Below are 24389 nucleotides of genomic sequence, written 5' to 3' on the forward strand. Positions count from 1 at the left end.
CGCCGATAAGAGACGAAAACCCTTGGAGTTCCAGGTTGGTGACTGTGTTCTTTTGAAGGTCTCACCCTGGAAAGGCACGATACGCTTCAGAAAGCGTGGAAAGCTGAATCCAACATACATTGGACCATTCGAGATCCTCGCTAGGATCGGTACCGTAGCATACAAACTTCGTTTACCCCGAGAACTTAGTAACATTCATCCTGTCTTTCACGTATCGAACCTGAAGAAGTGTCTGTCCGATGAGACGCTTGTGATCCCCCTCGATGAGATCGAACTAGACGAGAACTTACACTTTGTAGAGGAACCTGTAAAAATCATGGATAGGGAAGTAAAGCGAACAAAACAAAGCCGTATCCCGATAGTGAAGGTTCGCTGGAATGCCAAGCGGGGACCTGAATTCACTTGGGAGCGCGAAGATTCAATGAAACAGAAGTACCCTCATCTATTTCCGAGTCCATGATTTGTATTCTGTGTCTGAATTTCGGGATGAAATTCCCTCTAACGGGGGGATGATGTGACGACCCAAACCCTTTTCTAGTTTACGTTAATTAATTTCCGTTAATAAAATTTTATTTTTGGGTTCCGTCAACTTCCTTCGGTTTGAAAAATCATTTAATTATATATTTTGAGTTCTACATTCGAGTCGGAACCAAAACCACGCGAAATTTCGGGAATTCCTTCAGAACAAGACCGAGTTCACGGCCTGACTTGAGTTCACGGCCGTACACCCATGTACGGCCGTACACTCGTTTACGACCAGCGTCGGGTGGACCCCACCACCGACCAACGACAACCCCTATAAATATGAGACCATACCCTTCATTTACACTTTTCTGGCCGGACACTCTCTCCTTCTCTCTCTAGACTATCGACCGTACACCCCTAAAAGCACCCTTATTCTTCCGGAAAACATCGAGAATCACCATCAGGGGTCATTTCGGAGCATCTAGAACACGTTTTTCATCGATTTCAGCACTCTTGTTCTTGAGGGTACGACCGTACCCCTTCAAATCTGCAAATCTTCATTGACCGCACACCAGCTTACGACCGTACACCTTCAAAGGCCATACACCCTTCGAGAGGCAGTCTACGGCCGTACACGGTTCACGACCGTACACTCCCTTTACGGCCGTAAACCCTATTCACGAGCGTACACACTTCCTAAGCAGTGATTTAGACTGAAAACCCACTTTACTCGATTCGATCAAGTCCCGGTAACATTCCTTAACCGAACTCAAGTGTTTTTCTACACTTTATCTAACGAAATCACTAATTTAAATACATAAATGTATTTAATTGTTATTAGGATTCCGTTAAGTGCCACACGCTACAACTCGAGGGTCTTCATTCCAATTCGTTGATTCGACGTTTGCACACTACTAACAGTGAGTTCATACCCATATGCTTTTACGTTTTTTAACATATAAACATAACATATAAGCATTCCTCGGGCTTACCCCGACATTGGACCGAAGCCCGGAACATATAAACAAGTACATGCAAGAATCACAAAGACATCAAGCATACAAAACATTCCTCGGGATTTCCCCGACATCGGACCGAAGCCCGGAACATATAAACAAGTACATGCAAAAATCACGAAGACATCAAGCATACAAAACATTCCTCGGGCTTTCCCCGACATCGGACCGAAGTCCGGAAACATATAACCTACATCGGGCTAACCCCGGCATCGGACCTAAGCACGGAACAAACTAGCATACATATACGGGCTGGCATTGGTGCCTTCGACCCGTTCATACAAGAGGAAACTCACCTCAAACTGCTGAAGTCCCGCGAATAAATCTCTGACTGTTGACTGACAGATTCCCAAACTGTTAACATCAAAACAAAATCCAATTAACCATTTGCGTTTTAATGCATAACCATAAACCCACACTTGGGGTAAAAGGACCATTTTACCCCTAACCTAGCTTGGTCCAAGACCAAGGCCCAAACTCATTCTCTGAAGGCCCAAAAGTCAAACAATGAACCAAAGCCCAACACATGGCCCAATTTTCTAAATTGGCCCCAAACCTTTACATGGTCTTAACTTAAGACCCATCCATTTATTCTGGTCCAAAACCTTGGCATTCTGATGGTCCAATATCACATAATCATCAAGGCCCAATTATGGCCCATCTATGGGCCAATTTTCCAAATTGGGCCCAAACCTTTCCAATGGGCCTTATCCTACAGCCCAATCCAAATATTCTAGTCCATATACTTGTTAATAGTTGGCCCATCAAGAGTCCAGACATCTAGGCCCAACAAAAAGGCCCAACTCAAAACCCAACACAATTAGGGTTTGCACATGAAATGACGATTAGGGTTAATTAGAAACACTTAACCCATTAAGGACTTAATCCATTAAGTCCATCAATCTACTAGGTCAATCATACAATGTGGTCGGACATAATTCAAAATTCCAGTCCAACAGTCCAAACGCGGGTCCCGGCAAACAAAAACTAACATCTCCCAAAATTAGGGTTTTCTAAACCCTAATTAGGGTTTCCAACCCAATCACAAGCCAACTAAGTCTAAGATTAAGCTATTGGGCCGATTAGGGTTTCACTATGTCAAGCACCACCCACTGCCACCTTGGGCGGTGGTGGTCAACGGCGGCTCACGGCGGTGGCCACCACCTCCTGGTGGTGGTTATGATTTTAGAATAATTTTGTCCAAGCATCCCAAATAATAATCTCACACAAATGCACACAACCACCTAAGGTGGTGGCAGGATGGCGGCGTGAGGTGGCAGCCACCACCTCACGGTGGTGGTGACGGGTTTTCTTCGAGTTTTCCGGCTAAAAAACACTTATACAGCTCCATACCAAATAAATACACACACCAACACCATAACACGCACACACAACCACTTCTCACGGTGGCTGGCGGTGGCAGAAGAAACACTTTAGCGGCAGCCACCATGGTTGGCTGCCTTGGTGGTCTGCCTAGCTTTCCAGTCAACAACACACCCACATACATACTTCACGGACACAAGATGTGCACATGAAACACACCCAATCACAGCCACCCTTGCGGTGACGCATGGCAGTCGGAGGGAAGGCGTCAACCGCAACCGCTGCTCGGCGACAGAAAAGGCGGAAGAGAAAGGAGTGGTCGCAACGGAGTGCATGGGTTGCGTCCTCACCGACGGACGACAACAACAGTCTCATCACACAGTTCCGGCGACCCTCGTGAGGCTCTTCGTTGTCGCAGTCACGCCGGCGGTTCTCTCTCGGCTGTTCACGACATCCGACAGTGGTGGTGGCGTTTCGATGGCGAAGTAGCCGCTTGGCGGCCTTGACTGATCAGAAAACGACGAGGAAGAGAGGACGCGGCTGAGGAGTTACAAGTGGTGGCTGCTGCAACTTAGGGTTAGGGTTTATGTCGAAGAAACGAGGGGGAAGGGGTCACCGGGTATATCCCGTGCTCTTTAAAACTTTGGTTCATTTATCTAAGATCAGTCCCTCCTCACAATATTTTTTTTCAATTTAAACCCAAAATTTACCCTTTAGCCCCTGCTTCCATAATTCCTTTCATAATAAGTCCAACAATTACCAATCATACCCCGACTTCTAAAATCCTTTTCAAATTAAATCTAAAATTTACTAAACAGCCCTCAGCCTTCAAAATTTTTTACAAACTAGTCCGAAAATTACATTTTAGCCCCCAAGCTCTCAATTATGAATTTTTAACCCCCAAAACCAACGCCTTGCTAAATTATTCCGCATTTAAGGCTACTATTCATTTATTAATTTTATCTCTTTATATATTTAATAAACAGAATGTTACAATTCTCCCCCACTTAATTTAGATTTCGTCCTCGAAATCATTCTTTACCATTCCCAACAACCCAACAACCTAAGCAATAAGACCATAACCTCAAGCATGCCACAGCCTTCACATGGCGACCGAAACCAACCTTCACAGAGTTCTAAAACCCGAAGATGAACAGAATCCTTGCATCATGATCACATTTACTCAATCTGAAATCCAAAGTCTCAATATGGTCTGACTCCCTGACAGACCGCCCATATAGAATCATTATTGTTGAATCCCTGCATAACACTTATACTTGACAGTAGGCTCATATAATCCTTCGAGTAGGAGACTCATCCCTGCAACGATTAGACTCAGACGAGAGCTGCACAACAGGGTTAAATCTGTTACTATGAGATTATTTAATTCCACTACGAGTGACTTAGCATAACCCAAGCAATCAGTTACTCCATCCATACATGAAATCCTAAAACACTAATACTGCCCGAAACAACATGCTGCCACATGGCTGCTTTCCAAAATCCACTGAGATCTCCCTGGTCTCAACTCGTTTGCTAGTCATCTGAAATACCGGGTTCCGGCCTGGTTGTGGAGCCAAAATACTCCAACAAAGTCGCCCCACACGACTTCCAAACGAAATCCTTGTCTATCAATAGTTGCCACTAGTTATCTTGCCACTGTGGCTCTAACGACCTTCTGATCTAACTGATCGGGTCCATACGTTGAGTCCTGACATCACCAAATCCATGGCTAAAAGTGATTGCTACATGACTAAAAGGTAGCCTTGTACCACAAACGACTTTATACGGTCCATTGCTTCCTTGATCCCATAACTGTAGTGGCATTCCTACATGACTAATTCATCTGGGGAAATCCGTAAACCAATCCGTGGATTTTCCACGCCCTCACTCCTGCACCCGAACTAGTGGGTACTACTGTTCCTTCCGCGATCTAACAACACTCCCATGCTATCTACCAACCTAGTGAATGCTTACACACACAATCTTACAACATTCTAGCACTATCTGCCAACCTTGTGAATGCTACGACTACACCCGCAGACTTACAACACTCTAACACTATCTATCAACATTGTGAATGCTATGGCTACACCCGCAGACTTACAACACTTTCTCACACTATCTGGCTGCTAGTGAATGCTACGACTATCCCGCAGTCTTACAGCACTTTCCACACTATCTGGCCGCTAGTGAATGCTACGGCTATCCCGCAGTCTTACAGCACTTCTGTCACACCCCGAAACCGAGATGGCGGAATCGTTCCGGGGTGGAGGACGTCATGCGTAGTATCACAACATTTGTATAGCAAGCATAGTAAACACAACCAAACATTGAATACAAATATGAAAAATGTTTACATCAGTTTGAAACTTGTTTTAAATACATCAAAAGTATGTATAATATAGAAAACATGGCTCTTATTGCTTTGGCTTCACCGAATTCCTAGAAGTACCTGTCTACTAAATCCCTGAGAATACAAGCAGTTTGAAAAATATCAGCATATAGCTGGTGAGTTCATAAGCATTTAGTTTTTAGAGAAAAATGTTCTTTGATTCTTTTGAAAAGTGTTCCTCAAGAAAATCCTATATTTTCTTATGAAAGGTAGTGTTGAAAGAGTATCTATTAGTAAAAGATAAACCATCAGTTTTAGAAATCATGTTATCCGTACTAGAGGTAGAGATGCCAGTTTAGAAATCCCTGAGTACTATCTGTATATATAAGTAGTTTTATTACTCAAAATAAAACTCATAAAGGGTAGGGTCCGTAAACAAAGTTAGTTTATACTTATTTGCGAGTCGTATAACCATACTTGATATGACCGAGAGACCTTTATAACGTTCTTCAGGCGTTTAAGCTAAATGACATTTGTTCACCCCAGGCATGCCCGCCTAACTGTAGCTAGCAGTTCAGGTGTGGGATTGTCAGTCCCGAATAGATCTATTCACAAATCTCACGCTCTCCCTCCAGGAGACTCTGGTTATACTAAAAGGATTTATCACTATACACCTAAGGGTACAATATTGAAGTAGCGCCTCATAATTCTGTATAATCTAGTTTACTAGCAAGAAATCAGTATAAAACAGTAATTATTCTTGAATAAATGTACTTTATATTTCTGAGAAAACATATAACATAAACTAAATCTGCCATAGTTTGTATATATTCATTTATGAAATCTGATTAAGTAGAGACTGCCTAGAGGGTTATCCCAAACTATACCCATTATAGTTTATTAGAGTTGATATGGAAAATACTTTGTAAAAACCTTTCTGAAAGCTATGAAGTTGTATTTTCCCAAATAGAAGTTTCCCTTATGTTCAACATATTACAAAAAGAGATAAAATATCCGAATATGTTATTAAACGTGGAAATCGTTGGACTGCATTAATAAGTTTAAAACTTAATAAAATACTTTGAGTTTGGCTTGTATTCCCCCCTGAAAACATTAAAAACACGGAAAATGTAGGGGTATGAACTCACCTTGAGCGAGTGGTTTGATTGAAGGATCGATACGGAAAGCTGGGTGTTCAAGTGAAGCCTTGAACACGATTTGATCCTAATTAACAAGTAATGACACATAAAGGAGTCAAATGATGGTATCTCACCACTAAATGTGATGAAGAACCACTCTAAGAACTTGGGACTACTTGCACTAAGTGTTAGAACCTTGAAGGATTGCATGAGGGGAGTGTATGGCCACCTTTAAGGTGTGTACGGCCATGGGTGTGCGGCCCAATGGGTGTGCGGCCGTACACTCATGATGGAAGGTGCCTTTGAGGTGTTTTCAAGGTCCATACTTGCATCCATGAAGTGTCCTAGGCCCATACTTGGTTGAAGTACAAGTTTAGGGTCTTAGAAATGGGTTTGTGGTCCTATGGTGTGTGTGTATGGCCGCACAACTGTGTGTGCTGCCGCACACACGAGTGTGCTGCCACACTCCTTCAAAGAGATGAAGAACATGACGGGACTTTCATGATTCAAGGCCTAGATCAAGAGGTTCTTCATGCACAACAAGTTAAGGGATGGATTACTCACGTTTTTGAAGCTTTGGAAGGTTCAAAGTCGGAGAAACTTGAGAGGAAATGACGTTGTGTGCTGCCAAGGTGCTAAAGGAATGAAGGGAAAGGGGCTACCCTTTATATAGGGGTAAGGGTGCTGCCCAAAAGAGTGTGTGCTGCCAAGGGAGTGGGTGTGTGGCCGCACACCCGTGTGTACGGCCGTACACTCCTCCAAGAGGTGTGTATGGCCCGATTTTCTCACTATTCAACACTTCGACTCATTCCTAAACTCAACCTTGGTTATATACAAGCTTAGAACACTTAAATGACCCCTTGAATAACACTAGAAATCGACAAAACAAGTTGAATAATGATTGAATTGATTAATTGTACAAGATTGAAGTTCCGGGTTGTCACAACTTCCCACACACTATCTGGCTGCTAGTGAATGTTACGGCTATCCCTCAGTCTTACAACACTTCCCATACTATCTGACCGCTAGTGAATGCTACTGCTATCCTGCAGTCTCACAACACTTTCCACGTTGTCTCAATCGCTGATTACCAATCCGAACACATCCCACATCGAGCACACACACTATCTCATCATTGGCAAGTTTTCCAAACTTCCAACTTACACTATCCTCAATCCATACAGCCGCTTGGGCTTTCTTCCTTCCTGACAAGGATGCGAAACTTATCCAAATTTCAAAACTGTTCCTGCTTCTGAATCCATGGATGATTCTCCCCCACTTAGATTCGACTAAGTCTTCACAATACATGAAAATTGAAGTGGCGGCTGCTGCAAGTTAGGGTTAGGGTTTGTGTCGAAGAAACGAGGGGGAAGGGGTCACCGGGTATATCCCGTCCTCTTTCAAACTTTGGTTCATTTGTCCAAGATCAGTCCCTCCTCACAATATTTGTTTTCAATTTAAATCTAAAATTTACCCTTTAGCCCCTGCTTCCATAATTCCTTTCATAATAAGTCCAACAATTACCAATCGTACCCTGACTTCTAAAATCCTTTCCAAATTAAATCCAAAATTTACCAAACAACCCTCAGCCTTCAAAATTCTTTACAAACTAATCCGAAAATTACATTTTAGCCCACAAGTTCTCAATTATGACTTTTTAACCCCCAAAACCACCGCCTTGCTAAATTATTCCGCATTTAGGGCTACTATTTATTTATTAATTTTATCTATTTATTTATTTAATAAGCGGAATGTTACATGTTCAGTGGGAGCAAAAGGAAGATCATCAGTTCATTGAAAGCACATCTGATTTTGACTGTCGAGATAAAAGATCCCGTGCTCTGGTTCTAGAATAATCATATACTGAATGGGTTCAACACCCACTGGCAATTTGTTGTTGATGTATCTGGTGCCATAAGGAAGAAGAAACTTGGTATTCTTGGGCTGTCTGGGAGCACCTGTTCTTCCTAATGAGGCTGATCTAGATGAACTAGCTGATGGACCAGCGGATGACACAATATTCAGTTTCTTTACTTTGTTGAGAAGATGCTGGATTGCCAATGTCACATCCTGAGCATGAACACCCTTGTGTTTGTTGAGGATTTCTAGAACTTTCATCCACTCGTTGTAGCCAAATTTGACTAGCTCACGAGCAAATACAACCTCAGTGTATTCAAAACCTTCTCAAGTGAAGCTTTAGTGACTCGTTCTTTGGTTTGGTTCATCTTACTTTGATGATGGGATCAGGATTTGTCCTATGATTCAGAACATCTCCAAACTTCTTTCTATCGATCTAGTCATTTAGGTCTGTAATAATGTGTTGCTTTTCCACATTGTTATTGAAGATCTTCTTGACCTGATTATCAGTGCTTTGAACATCATCACTTTCATCAGTGGAAACAAGTTCTTGAACAAGTTTGACAGACAAATGTTCTTGTTTTCTAGATTCTTTCTTTTGTCAAACAGCAACATTGTATTCCAACATGATCTGTCTAACTCAGTGGCCGATAGACTAAGGTTATATAATTGGTATTCGATTTTTAGAAGACACCCTAGAGGAGGTGAAGATTTGGTCCAATATACTTCATTAAGGTCTTTTGTTGGCCACATTGTCCTTGGTGATAATCAAGACTCTTGGTTGTGGTCTATTAATGATTTTGAGGGTTATGCACTTCCTTCTGCTTGGACTTTGATTGATTCCCAATTTTTGGAGACATCCTCTCAATCCACTAGATGGAATCATTTCTTTCCTTCCAAGGTTAATATTTTGTTTTGGAGACTACGTCTGAATAAAAACAAGAGTGAATTTAGTTAGACAAGGAATTAATATTGGTTCCATGCTTTGTCCTATGTGTGGCAATGATGTTAAGATCGTCAACCACTTTTTATTTTCTTGTGGTATGAGAATGGATTGATGAAGTCTTTTGTCCAGATGGTGGGAGGTGGATATGCCAATTTTTTCTTCTATCTCGGATTGGTTTTCTTGGATTGACTCGACACGTTTTTCTCTTCAAGCTAAGCGATGTTTGGAAGCGGTGGTTAATACCATGTTTTGGACATTATGGTCTTTTCAGAATAGATTACTGTTTGCAAAAGAAAAACTTCTTAAGGTGTTGATTTGGGATTCTACCAAATCTCAAATTTTCTTTTGGATTAATTCTAGATGTTTTAAGTTTAGAGTTAAGTGGGTTGATTGGGTGAAAAACCAGTCTTTTGTAATCCTTTAATGTACTTTTTTTTCCAGCTTTTGCTAGTTTTTATATAATGCCTCTGTTTCAAAAAAGAAAAAAACGAAACTAAACTCTTGATAGTCATTAACTTTTCAATCTTCAAAAACTTTATACATCATATTTGATCATCAACTAAATAAACCCAACCCGATTTTGAATATGATTTGGTCTAAAGTCGATTCACTTTGTTTTTCGACAAACAAAATAATTCCCATCTCTAATTACTAATTATATATGTTTTTTTATTGCTAAAAAGTCACTAGAATTAAGACCTATGGCGGGTTTGTGATGATAAGTTTTGTATGTTATGGAACAAACACGGTCCAAGAGAGGTCTTCGGGCCGACTGAGTTTGAGTGGAGTTTTTTTTTTACCAAACGAGTGTTTTTAGAAAAAATATTTACCATAGTATATTTTTAAATATATTTACCAAATGAGGTGATTGAAGTTTAAAAAAAAAACTATCTGCCCTAACTCCCATTCTTACTAAGGAACGAATACAAAGAACTAAAAAAATGACGCTCACCTTCATCTCTGACGACAACTTCCGATGACGATTCCACCATCTGTCACACCAGATGGTGCCTACTCTACCTCCCGCCACACCCCCGGTCGATTCCACATCTCCAGCCGATTTAATCACAGGTTCGATTATGTTTGATTTCTGATTCCATCAGAACCTGCAAATTCTTGAAATTCCATCTTCATTTTACAAGATTCTGATTTGATTAGTTTAGATTGAATATTATTGTCTATATTTGTGAGCCGACTGTGGTATTTGAAATTCCATCTCCAAATGAAACTTCCATTAATTCAGGTATACTTCACATCTTAATGATTTTCCCTTTAAAATTTCTTCTCTTTCTTTTTTAGGATTGTGTTTTAGAAAAGGGTTCTTAATATTAAACTCCAGTGTTATTCTTGTATTTGCGAGCCTAGTGTGGTATTTGAAAAACTAATATGGTATTTCGAATTTTTCATTGAAGTAGATTATGATTGATTTTTGATTGCTTCAATATACCAGGTGTTATGTTGTTTGTTTTCTTATCGCTTCAATGGTGTGTGTTTCTTTTTTCCGAGTTTGTATCGTTTTCAGATTGCTTCAAGAAGATGTTATTTTCATATTGGTTGTGTTTGTTTTCTGCAAATTATACAAATTGAAGGTTTATTTCTATTTTTTTGATGTTGTTTTTGGTAGATGGATGCTAATGTCATATCAGACATTGTTCACAATGAGGATTTTTGCACAACATCTCAAGTTGCTACTCTAAGCAATGCAATAACAAGTGAAGTTACAATCATCAAATACCAACATCCAGAGCATTAGAGTCATTAGATACCATTGTACATATGAAGTTGCTTATGGGTTTGGGGGATTAATGAAGATTAGGCTACCACACGATAAAATTTTCAATTGTTTCCTTAATGTTTATTTACCATTGTTTACATATGAAGTTGCACATGGGTTTAACAAATTGGTTGTAGAATGTTAGACAATTTTTTAAGTTGAAAGGATTCGTATCTTTTAAAGTCAAAATTTCAATTTATAAGGCTGCAGGGTGCGTAGCGGGAAGGAAGAGCGGGAAGTGTTCCCGCACATAGGAACACAACAGGCTCTGCAGGAATGGGGGTGCGGGATAAGAGTGGGGGAAAGAGACCCCACATTCTCTCTCCTGTTTTGATTGGCCAAACTTTTCTTTTTTATGTTTCTTTCACTTTTTTAATATTTATTAAATTATATACCTACTAAAAATTTATAAAAAAATATTAAATATCATGGTTTTTAATTCCATACAAAATGAGTATAATATTTGTATGAAATATTTTTTTTTATAAAAATAAAAAAAATAAAAGATATTGGAAAGTGACAATTCCCTGTGTTTTGGTGAAGGAAAGAAGAGTGAGGGAAAGACCAGCGTGACAATCAAAAAGTGAAAGATTGTTCTCGTACACACCCTCAAATCTAATCAACATCTCAGCTAATTTGTATTCTTAGATATGTCATCGAGATTGTATACAATCACAAGTTTACATATAATTTCTTTGGTTTGTCCATTTAAATTGTTTTACTCACGTGTTTGACATACGTATGTCTAGATTGCACAAGATAATTTTAATGGAGTATATATTTAGATTGAACATGACAATTTTAATAGCAAAAAGTTTAAATAAAGTCAAGCAAATTATATTAGAAAAAGTAATAGAAATAGAATAAAAGCTAAAATTTTAAAAAAATATAAAATTTTAAAACTACCATTATTTGGTAAATATTTTTAAAAAATACACCTATTTGATAAATAATTTTTTTAAACAGTTATTTGGTCAAAAACTCGTCCGAGTGAAACACCTGCGATGAGACTCAAAAGCAGTTCAATCTCAAGTCTCATCCACTATCTGGTAGTCCACCATGCCCGACCACCAATGCAAAGGTCCTTCATCAGCAAATTCTTCGCCAAACGATCGCATGATAAACGTATTCTGGCACGACGGTATGTTGGATCATGACACCGGCAAAGGAGTATTCGACACCGGAATGGACCCTGGTTACCTCGACGTACTCGAAAAGCACCCAGAAAACTCCGACAGGATCAGAAACATGCTCTCCATCCTCAAAAGAGGTCCTATTTCCCCTTTTCTTTCATGGCATTCCTCCACGCCTGCTCTCGTCTCCGAATTGCTCTCTTTCCATACTCCAGGTAACCCTAAAATTAACAGCATTTTCTTAACATATTATCCTAATCTGAACAGAATAAATGTACTACGGCTTTACACGATTCTTCTATATTTGAATATACAACGAGTATTACTACTTTGAATGAAATGATTCCCACTGAAACATAAAAAGAATTGGTATAAAGTTTGAATTGTAAGAACACATCTTGAATCTTATAATGACGGTATACCCTAATTTTGGGAGAAACACGCAATCATCATTCTAAATGATCTAATATTGCTACCAATAACTTCCCTAAAGCTTCAAACATCTTGTTGATTGATTCTTGCCATTTACCATCGATGTGTTTTCAAAACTAACAAATTAATTTGACAAATTTCTCTCCCGCTCCTTTCATTCTATTATGTTTAATTTCTCCCCTTAATCAAACTGGTATTCACCTCACCGACACTTTTTGCATTCTTTAAAATTTTTTGATTGTTGAATAAGGGAAAAATGACACTATATCACAGTAAACTCTGGTGTTGTTTGTTTTGGAAGTGGCTAAATGTCTTTTGTCTTTTTCCAAGTTTGCAGAAGAAGACGTGTACTTGCGAAACGTCTACCCGCCAGAAGGGAAAAGTGCTCAAAAAGTACTTTTGTAGAAAAACAAACGAGGCCTTTTTTTTTTTTAATCCATAGGTCGTTAAAGTATCAAAAAATCCATTTTTGGAACACGCTGTCAACAAAGCTTACCTGACATCCATATGGTTATTATTATTATTATTATTATTATTATTATTATTATTCACCTTCCACCTCCCACCACCACCGCCATCACTACCACCAGCCAGACAAGCACGATTTCCAAAAACAGATAACACCACTTAGGTAGTATAACAGGTGGTTTATTGTTGGCTGTAGAGAATTTATGGTGGACTGAAGTATTGTTGCCTCTTGATCGTAAATTCTACACAAATAACACCATTAAGAAGGAGACCGGTCACTCAAGAACACAAATTGTCAAAAAAATGTATATCTTACCGCCATTAACACTAATGAAATCATCATGACAATCTGATTCTAAGCATGCTTGTGAGTCGAAAAATGTATCCTCTTTACTACCCACCCGCAACTCAAAATAACAAGATTAAAACATAGAAATTAATCACCACCAAAATCTAGAGATTTGGATTGATTACATTACCTTCAAGAACTTCACCTGAATCGCTCTCGAAAGAAACAAAGATCCTGCCAAGAATTGAATCGCTTTCAAAGAAACCCAGATAGATCGATACTGATGAAGAAGATTAGCTATCACCATCGCTGTCAAACAGGGCAGAAGGTTCACCCCTTTCTGCACCATATAATGATAATCCAACCAAAAACTCAAAATCCAGTTTAGCTCATGTGTTCCTTTTATTATGTTCAATAATCTAACCGAAAACTCAAAGATCTAGAATGAAATTGGAGCCAAAAACTCAAGAATCAAATCCAAACCTACAAGAAAAATCTTTCTACAGTACAGATATGAAATCAAGAATCGGCGATGAAGAGCACGATACGATTACAAAAAACTCATTGCCGATGAAGACGGAGCTTTATTGAAACTCACCGGAATGTTACTTTCCGGGAGGAAAGACGCCGTCGCCGATTGTTGGATTTTTCAACACACATGCCGCCATAGGAGAGAATTGCTGTTTCAAGTGACAAAAAAAAAAAAAAACAAAAAAATCTTAATTTAGTGACTAAATCGTGCCAAAACAAAAACAAAAAACGAGAAAAGATAATAGATCCTCCGTTTTAATATCACATATCCTATTTTGACACCAAGAAATGAATTCCAGAAATAGAAAAGAATGTTGAGAAAATTCAGCTGAAATTTAAATTTGTAATAAGAGTCTTTGACTTTGATACCCAGAATCAGATATTCTAAGGGACCCTAACCTAATAAAAATGATTCCAAATGTATTAGAATTTGAATGTTTGAATTGAAGGTTGATGACTTATGAATTGTTATAATTTTTGTGATTTTCCCTTGAATAAATGATGCACCTGATTCTTGAAATCATATGTTTTTTAAATGAAGCAGAATATATCAATTCCCTAATTGAAGCAGATAAAAATGGAGGAAAGGAAATTTGTAGTGGGACATTTCTGAATCCGGGATCATGGAAAGCTGCAGTTTTAGCTGCTGGGACTACAGTTTCAGCAATGAAGTATATACTTGATGGGCATGGGAAGATATGCTACGCACTGGTTAGGCCACCTGGCCACCATGCTCAGCCTACTCAAGCTGATGGATATTGCTTTTTAAACAATGCCGGCATTGCAGTTCAATATGCTTTGAACTCAGGTGGTGGTTGTTACTTGTTTATACTGATCTTGAGTTGTTCATTAAACAAATTCCTTTCATTTGTGCTAATAAATCAGCTTCACAGTTATCCTTTAGTCTACATTAATGCAATCGTAGGTAGATTCCACTGAATGTTGTTCCTGTCCGTAGCAGAGATGAACTTGAATGCCTCCCACAAACTCAAGAAGCTTTATTTATATTTTCATTTTCACCACTTGATTTTATATAAAACTTTCTAATTACACTCCCTCATTTTCTTAACATTCTGTTTTCTACTTGAGTAAATTAACTTAATTAATTTTAAATACACAGCAAAAAGAACCATTAAAACCATCTTGGTGGCTGGTGATCACAATTCACATACAATATTGAAGTTTACTTTTTAATCTTATAAATAGATGAAAAAGATTTTATGATTTAATATTAAACTGGATGGTTCTACATATCTGTTAATATGAATTATTGAAATATAGTTTGGAATTGGATTCAGGGTGTAAGAAGGTTGCTGTTATTGACATTGATGTTCATTACGGGAATGGAACTGCGGAGGGATTCTACGATTCCAACAAGGTTCTAACGGTTTCCCTTCATATGAATCATGGGTCTTGGGGGACATCTCATCCTCAGACTGGAAGCATAAGTGAGTTGGGTGAAGGAATAGGATTTGGGTATAATTTGAATGTACCTTTGCCAAATGGAACTGGGGACAAAGGCTACAAGTATGCAATGAACCACCTGGTTCTCCCTGCTGTTACAAACTTTGAACCAGATTTCATGGTGTTTGTTGTTGGCCAAGATTCAAGTGCTGTAAGTCCATCTTTCAATTCATAATCTACCTGCTACATTTAATTAATTGCTCATGCTTTTCATAAGATAAACTAAAAAACAAAAACAAAAACTCTTATTACACTTTACAACATTCTATTTTTTAATTATAGTCTCTCTACCCATTGCTATCTATAACAGGGTAGATAATGCAAAGTACAATGTCTTAATAAGTAATAATATGAAAGTAGAATGAAGTACAATGCTACAACATTTTTTTTTTTTTTTTGGAAAGTACATTGTTATTTATTTCATTGACCCCTATAGAACTTAGGTTTGGGCCAAGGTTTCAGATGAAATGGATATAGTAGCATTTTTTATCTTAAAATGTAAGGCGACTAGGTGAGACTCAATATACTTACAACATAGTAAACTCTAATTAAAAAAAAAACATAAATAGTCTTAGATGTTGTTTCCATTTGACTTAATGGACTTAATGGCGACATTAAGCAATCAATCTGGACAGCTATACATGGTTGATTCTTTTTTACTTGATCTAGATAGGAGAACTTAATGCATGGCTTAATGTATTAAGACACTAACCTTTTACCCATCTTTTTTCCTCCCAACTCCTCACGTTGAAATTGATGAATATTGTGAAAAATGTAAGGGTAAAATGATCATTTGGTCCGGTTCAGAAAAGAAACAGACAGATAACCACTTTACCCTTAACAACACCTTAATATCTTTTGGACTTGATGCACAGAAAGGATGACTGAGTACAGTACAGAAAGTTAGGATTATTTTTGAAGATTTGTGAGGATTGTTTGCAGTTTGATCCAAATGGAAGACAATGTTTGACAATGGAGGGTTATAGAGAGATTGGGCGGATGGTTGGGAATGTAGCTGATGATCATTGCAATGGCCGCATCTTAATTGTGCAGGAAGGTGGATATCACGTCACCTACTCGGCTTATTGTCTGCATGCAACTCTTGAAGGTGTGCTTAATCTTCCACATCCTTTGTTATCTGATCCCGTTGCTTACTACCCTGAAGATGACTCATTTGCTATTAAAGCAATTGAATCAATTAAACAACACCAAATACATGTTGTACCATTCTTAAGAGACGCCAACCATTAGCTTATTATTACTTTTTATTCTTTAATTATTCTAATTTTGTTTGTTCTTTCTAAAAAAATTAATATAAAATATAAAATTTTGTAGTTTTTACAATATTCTAAGTATTTTGTTTATGTATAATTATAATATAAAATTATAAGAATTAGATTTGTTTATAATGTTTTTATAATTACTTTTTACAATTTGTTCCCATATGTATATTTAGTATCCAATTTATAAATTTCTAACGATTAATTGATTAGATTACATATGATATTGATGAGCCCAAACAAATGTTGGTTTTCCAAAGGAAGAGAAACAAAGCACGCCAAGGGGCAGCCCAATTCACGGGAACATAATCCTGGAGAATCGCAGAGGGGCAGTTTAGTCTTTTTACTTTTTTATTGTTGTGCACGTTTTAGTTGTCCTTTTGTGGTGTTAGCACTATCTCTGTCCCGAAAGGCCTTTTGGGGATCACTACCTGTCTGTGAGTATTTAACCCTTTATTCCCTTGTTGTCAAGGGTAGAGAATATTATAGTTATCTTTTTGATTTCTGGAGAGTTTCATTCCTCTCGAAAGAATGAACCATTATCTTTGAATGCAAGTTTTTATCTCATTCTTCTGTGTTATTAGTTGGATCTTCTGTTCAATTGTTATTCCTGCTTATCAACTGATATCAGAGCCTACTTTCCAGTGGGAGGCGCATCGAAGGTGGAGGAACAAGTTGGGGTGATTCAAATCCAACTCCATTCTCATGGAGTTGATATTCAAGAACTGAAACACAGGATGTATGATCTCCTCCATGGCCAAGACGAGATGAAGGAGAATATGAACAAATTGCTTGAAAGAAGTGGAAATCCAGGTGGTTCCGGCCAAAGTCACGGTGGTTTTAACGACGACGGACCCCAACTCATCTTTGGGTCGATGCCTCCCACTGAGACAGGGAGGGGAAGATACGAATATTGTCACCGTAAGATCGATATGCCTAGCTTCGATGGTACCGACCCCGACAGATGGATACTAGAAGCTGAGCGTTACTTTGCAATCTATCAACTAAACAACGGGGAGAAACTAGAGGCGACAATCCTTGCCCTCAGCGGCGACGCCCTTGCATGGTACCGGTGGTCTCACAATCAACAAGCGGTGGTGACGTGGGAACAGATGAAAACCCTATTCCTTGAGAAATTCCGATCCATTATTGGAGGAGACATCAACGAACATTGGAATTCGTTGGAATAAACAACTACCACCGAGTATATCCGATGTTTCATCGAGTTAGCGGCACCACTTGAAGACGTTCCCAACAGAGTTGCGATCGCTAGTTTCTTGAAGGGTTTGAAACTCGCTATCCGAGATGAGATGCATATGTGGGATCCATTTGATCTGGGCCGTGCCATGGGTTTTGCCCAACAAATAGAACAAAAGAACAGAAATAATCGGTCCAGCGGAGTTGGATCCTTAGGGTCTCGGAGCTATTTGACCTCTACAATTCCCAAACACGTAAACTCGATTCCCAACTCGTCGCTTTACAATCAATCCACCGCTCGATCTTGGGGACATGACCGTCGCTTGACTGCAACACAGATCCAAGAAAAGGGGTCGAAGGGCCTCTGCTACAAGTGCGATGACAAGTGGAGTAAGGGCCATCGATGTAAGTTACAAATCAATGTTATACTGCCGGATGAAAAAGACGACTGTGTGGAGAACGATTAGGAACACGTGCCACCAGGCGGAGCAGACCCCATCTTGAAGTCAACTGAAGTGGGGCCAGTCATCGAGGTTTCTTTAAACTCGGTAGCTGGGCTATAATCCCCAAGAACAATGAAGCTCAACAGGGAAGTGTTTGGCCATTCGGTGGTTGCCCCCATCGACCCTGGTGCAACACACAATTTCATTGCATCCAAACTGGTAGATACTATAAACCTCTCGGTGATGGACACGGAACCCTATGGGGTACACATGGGGACTGGAGACAGTGAGCAAGGAAGGGGGTGTGCAAAGATGTGTTGCTGTAACTAGAAGGGCTAGACATCATCGAGGAATTCCTTCCCCTTCGATTGGGAAGCTCCGATATTATTCTTGGAATGAAGTGGTTAGAAACCTTGGGGGAGACACAGGTTAACTGGAAGGAGCAGACAATGAAATTCATGGTAGGGGGTGAACAAGTTTGCCTTAAGGGGGATCCATCCTTGGGGCAGAGTCTTATATCCTTAAGGGCCATGACATGTGAATTCAAGAGGGAAGAATTGCGGATATTGGTTGAACTTAGCAACATAGAGACAGGTTACAATGAAGAGAAATAGGTTCCAGAATTTCTTAAACAAATAGTCTCACAGTTTGAAGACATTTTTCAAGAACCAACAGGGTTGCCTCCTATCCGACAATCTGAAGACCGAATCATCCTATAGGAAGGATATTGGTTGAACTTAGCAACATAGAGACATGTTAACGGGTCTTGGCGATTCGGTGTGGATTATCGGGCTCTAAATTGAGTCACGATCCGTGACAAGTTTCCGATACCCATGATTGATGAACTGTTGGATGAGTTACATGGATCATCGGTATTTAGCAAATTGGATCTAAGATCCAGTTACCATCAAATCCGAGTGAAGCCCGAAGATGTGCACAAAACGGCTTTCCGAACGCATTGTCACACCCCCAAACCAGAACGGCGGAAACATTCGGGGGCGGAGGACGTCATGTAAGTATCACAACACATGCAATATAGTAATCAATGTACAAACAACCATTGCATTAATAAGTATAAGTTTTACATATGTGTTTAAACATTACATATTTAAACATCAAAGTAGATACAGTAGAAGACAAGAGTCGCAGTACGGTACTAGGTAGTCTTCTCAAAAGCTTCGGGAGTGTACCTGTCTACTGGATTCCTGAGAATACAAGTTATTTTGAAAGAGTAGATCAACATTTAAGCTGGTGAGTTCATAAGTATTTTAGTTATATAAAGTATACTCTAAGTTCTTGGAAAAGTTCGCTGGTTCCTCCAGAAAATCCTATATTTCCTGATGTGATAAAATGATAACCTCAATAGTTCCCTCTGCAATTACTTAGTTTATACTAGTCATATATAACCTAATATTGAATGGACAGTTAAATGGGTGAATCTGCCCTAAGCCCACAACCAAACAAGGAACAGGAAGTAAGGCGGAAGTCACACATTTCACTGTCAATCAGATATTACTTATATATAACTCTGATATATAAACTAAGGAATTATAGAATTAGCCACTAAAGGTCCTTTATGTTATACTAGTTTAAAGAGAGTGAATGACTAAGTTCCATCTAATAAGTAGTTTTAAATCCCCATAAAACCGTTCTGATAAGTAGTTTCAAATCCCCATAAAACCGTTTCTGAATAACTACCCTAATATTAACCTGATTAATTAGGGTTTAAAATGTGATAAAGTTGTAACCATGCTGGACTAGAATGAACACGACGACCTACTGGTGTCGAAACTGAATATGTGACATTTGTCACCCTATGGCTGGTCTGCTGGACTGTAGCTAGCAGTCGGGATGTGGGATTGTCGATCCCGTATAGATCTATACACACAATGTCCGCTCTCCCTCCAGGAGATTCTGGTTACAAGGATATAACATAGCAAGTATTGCTATGTCCTGAAGACATACCATCACATTTTAGTTTGAGTAAAGATCGAATTATATCATTTTCTTGATAAAGTAATTTAGACCTCGTATACTTATTTAGAAAAATAGATTTCTCGTTTGTTTTTAATTTAGTTTGTATTTTTACCCCATGCTTGCTAACCCTGGTACGTTGTATTTGTACCCCTGTTAATGCAAACCCGATATGATGTATTATTACCCCGTGATTGCTAACCCTGGTACGTTGTATTTGTACCCCTGTTAATGCAAACCCAGTATGATGTATTATTACCCCGTGGTTGCTAACCCTGGTACGTTGTATTTGTACCCCTGTTAATGCAAACCTGGTATGATGTATTATTACTTCTTTAATATATTATCCATGGTTGTAGAAATCAGGATTAATCGGCGATTAATCGTGGATTAATCGCATGACATTCTCCAACCGTCGAGGATTAGGGCATTAATCGGAAATTTAGGATTAATCGGGTTTGGCGGGATTAATCGGCCTTGGCGGGATTAATCGGTCAACAAAAGTCAAAAAAGTCGAAAAAAGTCAAAAAATGTCAAAAAAATTTAAAAAAAAAATTCAAAAAACAAACTTTTTTTTTTTACTCCAAAATTTTCAAATTTTCAAATTTTCGAATATTATATAAAAATGTTGAGATTTTCGTATTTCTAAATTTCCAAATTACAATTTTTCTTATTTTCTAATTTTGAAGTACTTGTTTTTCTTAAGATATATTAATATTTAATTAATTTTAATATTTTATTAATAATCTATGGTCCTCGATTAATCCCCGATTAATCTCCGCCAAGACCGATTAATCCCTTAACACCAGTCGACCGTCGAGTTACCGTCGAGCGATTTTTACAACCTTGATATTATCTATATACTAAAAGTATTATACGTATCCTGGTGTAGATAAATGAATTGTTAGTACTTTCCTTTCCTAATATACTCGAAATGAAAAGTATATAATCGTGAATCATACTTGTATATTTAGTTTTGAATCATAAATTATACCTATTATAATTTATACGTTCTATCTTATTAGCATGATCTCTCCTGAATGTACCCCTTTGCTCAGCATGATACAAAGGTAATGATACCGACTGAAGTAATTTTTTATATTCCCATATGTATAATGTATATAATTAAGAAGGAAACGACCTTTGGACAAATAACCTCACCTCAAATCCACATCCAAATAAGGAAAAGGAGATAAGGCAACTCATTAGTCCTAAGCCCTTTAAGTTTTATTTATATACTTATACATATATGAACATGATATTGATAATTATAATTTGAAATAGTTTATAAAACCTTTTTCAAAGAGTTTAACAGTATTAAAAGAGTTTTAACAGTATTTCAAAAAGAGTTTACATGACTTTAAAGATTTAGCATGACTTTAAGTCATTTTGGAAGTATTTGGTAATCCTTAAAAGCATAAGGAAATCCTTTGTGTGATTGATATCACATACAATTATTAACACAATTTAGATTGTGTTCAACTTGTATCCCCCCCCCCCTAAAAAGCATTTAAAACCATTAAAAAGGTAGATTATAGAGGTATGAACTCACCTGATAAGTGGTGATTTGGGCAGCGTTTCGTTTCTATAAATGATATTTCTCGAAGAAACCACGAGTTTTTGATTAAAAACCGGGATTTAGGCGGGCAGCACTTCGACTGGAAAGAGGTTAGCTTCTCGAGAATTTCGGGGCTTCGGGGCTTGCTTCGGGTTTTAGATATGATACCGGGGCTTCGGGGGGTTGTAAGGAAGTTTAAAGGGGTGAAATATGTGAAAAAGGGTGAAAATGGTGTAAAAATGAGTTAAGAACCGGGAGATCTCGCAGTCTATTTATAGGCCGAAGTTCGGACAGGTGGCGAGGGGGAGGAGGAGTCAGCAGCGACGTGGCAACGAGGGAAGAGGGACGCGTGTCTCGGTTCGCAAGGGGCCACGAGGCCGAGCTCGGAAGCAGCCACGGTGCGAGGCGCGTCGGAACAGGAGTGGCTGAGCCTTCGGTCCAATCAGAAGAGGACACGGGTCCGACACGGGGAGGTCTCGCATGCGAGGTGACGTGTCCGGATTGTGGCCATGCGATTTTTCCAGGTTTTCAAGATTTTTCGATTTTTGTGCCTAAAACTTGCGAAATTCATAACTTTCGCATACGAGCTCCGTTTTCGATGTTCTTTATATGCACGCGTAGGTAAAAATTATACTCTACGACTTTCGTTTAGACTTTGTCGGCAAATTTTGACTTTATTTTTAATATTATTATTTTTAACAGACCGGGACAGGAAATCCGTTAAAAATTCATAACTTCTTTATTCGAAGTCCGTTTTCGTCTGTCTTTTTACCGTTGTACTACTATTGACGAGACCTTCGATTCTCGTGTAGGTTGTGTCGGCTAAAAATCATTCGATCTTTATTTCGAGTTTTTAGCTGTATACTGCTATACTAAAACTTAGAAAAATCATAACTTCCTCATACGAAGTCAGATTTTGACGTTCTTTTTATGAAAGTTCTCGGTTTAACATAATCTACAACTTTCATTTAGATTGTTATGGCTAAAAAGCCTTTTATTGAAAATTCACTTTTTACACTGAACAGTGTTTTGCCTGTTTTGTCGCGGATCTTCGATTGGTCATAACTTATTCGTTATAACTCGGATTTCAGTGTTCTTTATATTTTTGGAAACCTTGTTACAATCTCTACCACTTTGTTCATCCCAATTAAGATTATTGAACAATTTATTTTTGACCTAAATTTGACTGGTGTTACACGCATGATGGACACTATGAATTTCGGGTGATGCCTTTCGACTTAACCAACGCACCGACTACTTTTCAGTCACTAATGAATAACGTGTTCCGACCCCACTTACGAAAGTTTGTATTGGTATTTTTTGACGACATTTTGATCTACAGTTCTAGTAAGGAAGCACATAAGGAACACCTCACGGCAACCTTGGAGAAACTACTGGAACACCAACTACATTTGAATCAAAAGAAGTGTGAATTCGGTCAATCATGACTTTCATACTTGGGTCATGACATTTCGACACTTGGAGTGTCAGCTGAAGCCTAAAAAATTCAAGCAATGCTAGATTGACCAACTCCCAAGAATGTTAAGGATCTGAGAGGATTCCTGGGTCTAACCGGCTACTATCGTAAGTTTGTCAAAGGATACGCCCAAATTGCTTCCCCTCTCACGGACCAACTTAAAAAAGAAAACTTTGGGTGGAACTTGGTAGCTGATCAGGCCTTCCAACTGCTTAAACAGGCCATGGCTGAGGTTCCTGTCCTAGCCATGCCCAACTTTGGAAAAACTTTTGTAGTCGAGACAGACGCATCAGGGCACGGTCTGGGGGCGGTTCTTTCACAAGACAAAAGGCCAATCGCTTACTATAGCTCTACATTGGGAACGAAGGCTCGATTGAAATCCATCTATGAGAAAGAGTTGATGGCGATTGTCAAGGCAGTCAACAAATGGAGACCTTTTTTGTTGGGCAGAAAATTCTTAGTGACAACTGACCAGTTAAGCCTCAAGTATATACTTGAGCAACGAGTAGTTGGAAGCGATTATCAGATTTGGGTATATAAATAAATGGGGTATGATTTTGATATCGAGTACCGTGCGGGAGCAAGTAATCGAGTGGCAGATGCCCTTTCTCGCAAGGATTTTACCGCCTCGTGCAATTCCTTACACGCCGACTATTGGGAATTCTGGGATAGACTCAAGGAAGAATTGGGTAAAGATGAATTCATCACTCAAGTCAAAGTTGAATTGGAAACAGGGAATCACACTCATCGGGGATTTGAGGTCAAATGGGGAAACTTATTGTACAAAGGACGACTAGTGATTCCGACGAAATCTCCTCTAATTCTGGAGATCATTGCAGAATTTCATAATACCCCAATTGGGGGACACTCGGGAGAGAAAAAGACATACCAAAGAGCAGTTGCAGAAGTTTATTGGATTGGGATGAGAACAACAATCTCTGAATATGTAAGGAATTGTGTTACCTGCCAACAACATAAGAGTTTGACCACTTCTCCTGCGGGTTTACTACAGCCCCTACCCATTCCCCAACAAATGTGGGATGAAATTACTATGGATTTCATTGAAGGGATGCCTAAATCTGATGGGTGGGACATAATTTAGGTCATAGTTGACCGACTGAGCAAGTATGCCCATTTTTTTCCCCTTCGCCACCCGTTCACAACTGCCACAGCTGCCACTGTTGCTAATTGCTTCGTGAAGGAGGTGGTACGACTCCACGGTTTACCCCTCTCAATTGTTAGTGATCGGGACAAAATCTTCCTTAGTCAATTTTGGACAGAACTTTTC

At 38.9% G+C, this 24389-nt stretch overlaps 1 protein-coding gene across 5 annotated transcripts in view; it reads left to right on the plus strand.

Moving 5' to 3' along the window:
- The first annotated feature begins 11845 nt into the window (after positions 1-11845).
- HDA08 (histone deacetylase 8) overlaps positions 11846-24389 on the plus strand; it is a 28408-nt gene continuing 15864 nt past the window's right edge. Inside the window, exons 1-5 of one of the 5 annotated variants that reach the window (XM_079078314.1) lie at positions 11846-12203; positions 14250-14516; positions 15007-15323; positions 16115-16280; positions 17098-19180. In XM_079078314.1, coding sequence (XP_078934440.1) covers positions 11915-12203; positions 14250-14516; positions 15007-15323; positions 16115-16280; positions 17098-17642 — 1584 coding nt within the window. In that variant the 5' untranslated portion in view covers positions 11846-11914 and the 3' untranslated portion in view covers positions 17643-19180. Of the gene's footprint in view, positions 12204-14249; positions 14517-15006; positions 15324-16114; positions 16519-16665; positions 16898-17097; positions 19181-24389 lie in introns of those variants that run through there. The other 4 variants (XM_079078315.1, XM_079078318.1, XM_079078317.1 and 1 more) reach the window with 4 other exon arrangements.

The sequence above is a fragment of the Lactuca virosa genome, chromosome 2, assembly GCF_052849685.1.
Source record: "Lactuca virosa cultivar CGN04683 chromosome 2, Lactuca_virosa_CGN04683_v6, whole genome shotgun sequence".
Lineage (NCBI taxonomy): Eukaryota > Viridiplantae > Streptophyta > Magnoliopsida > Asterales > Asteraceae > Lactuca > Lactuca virosa.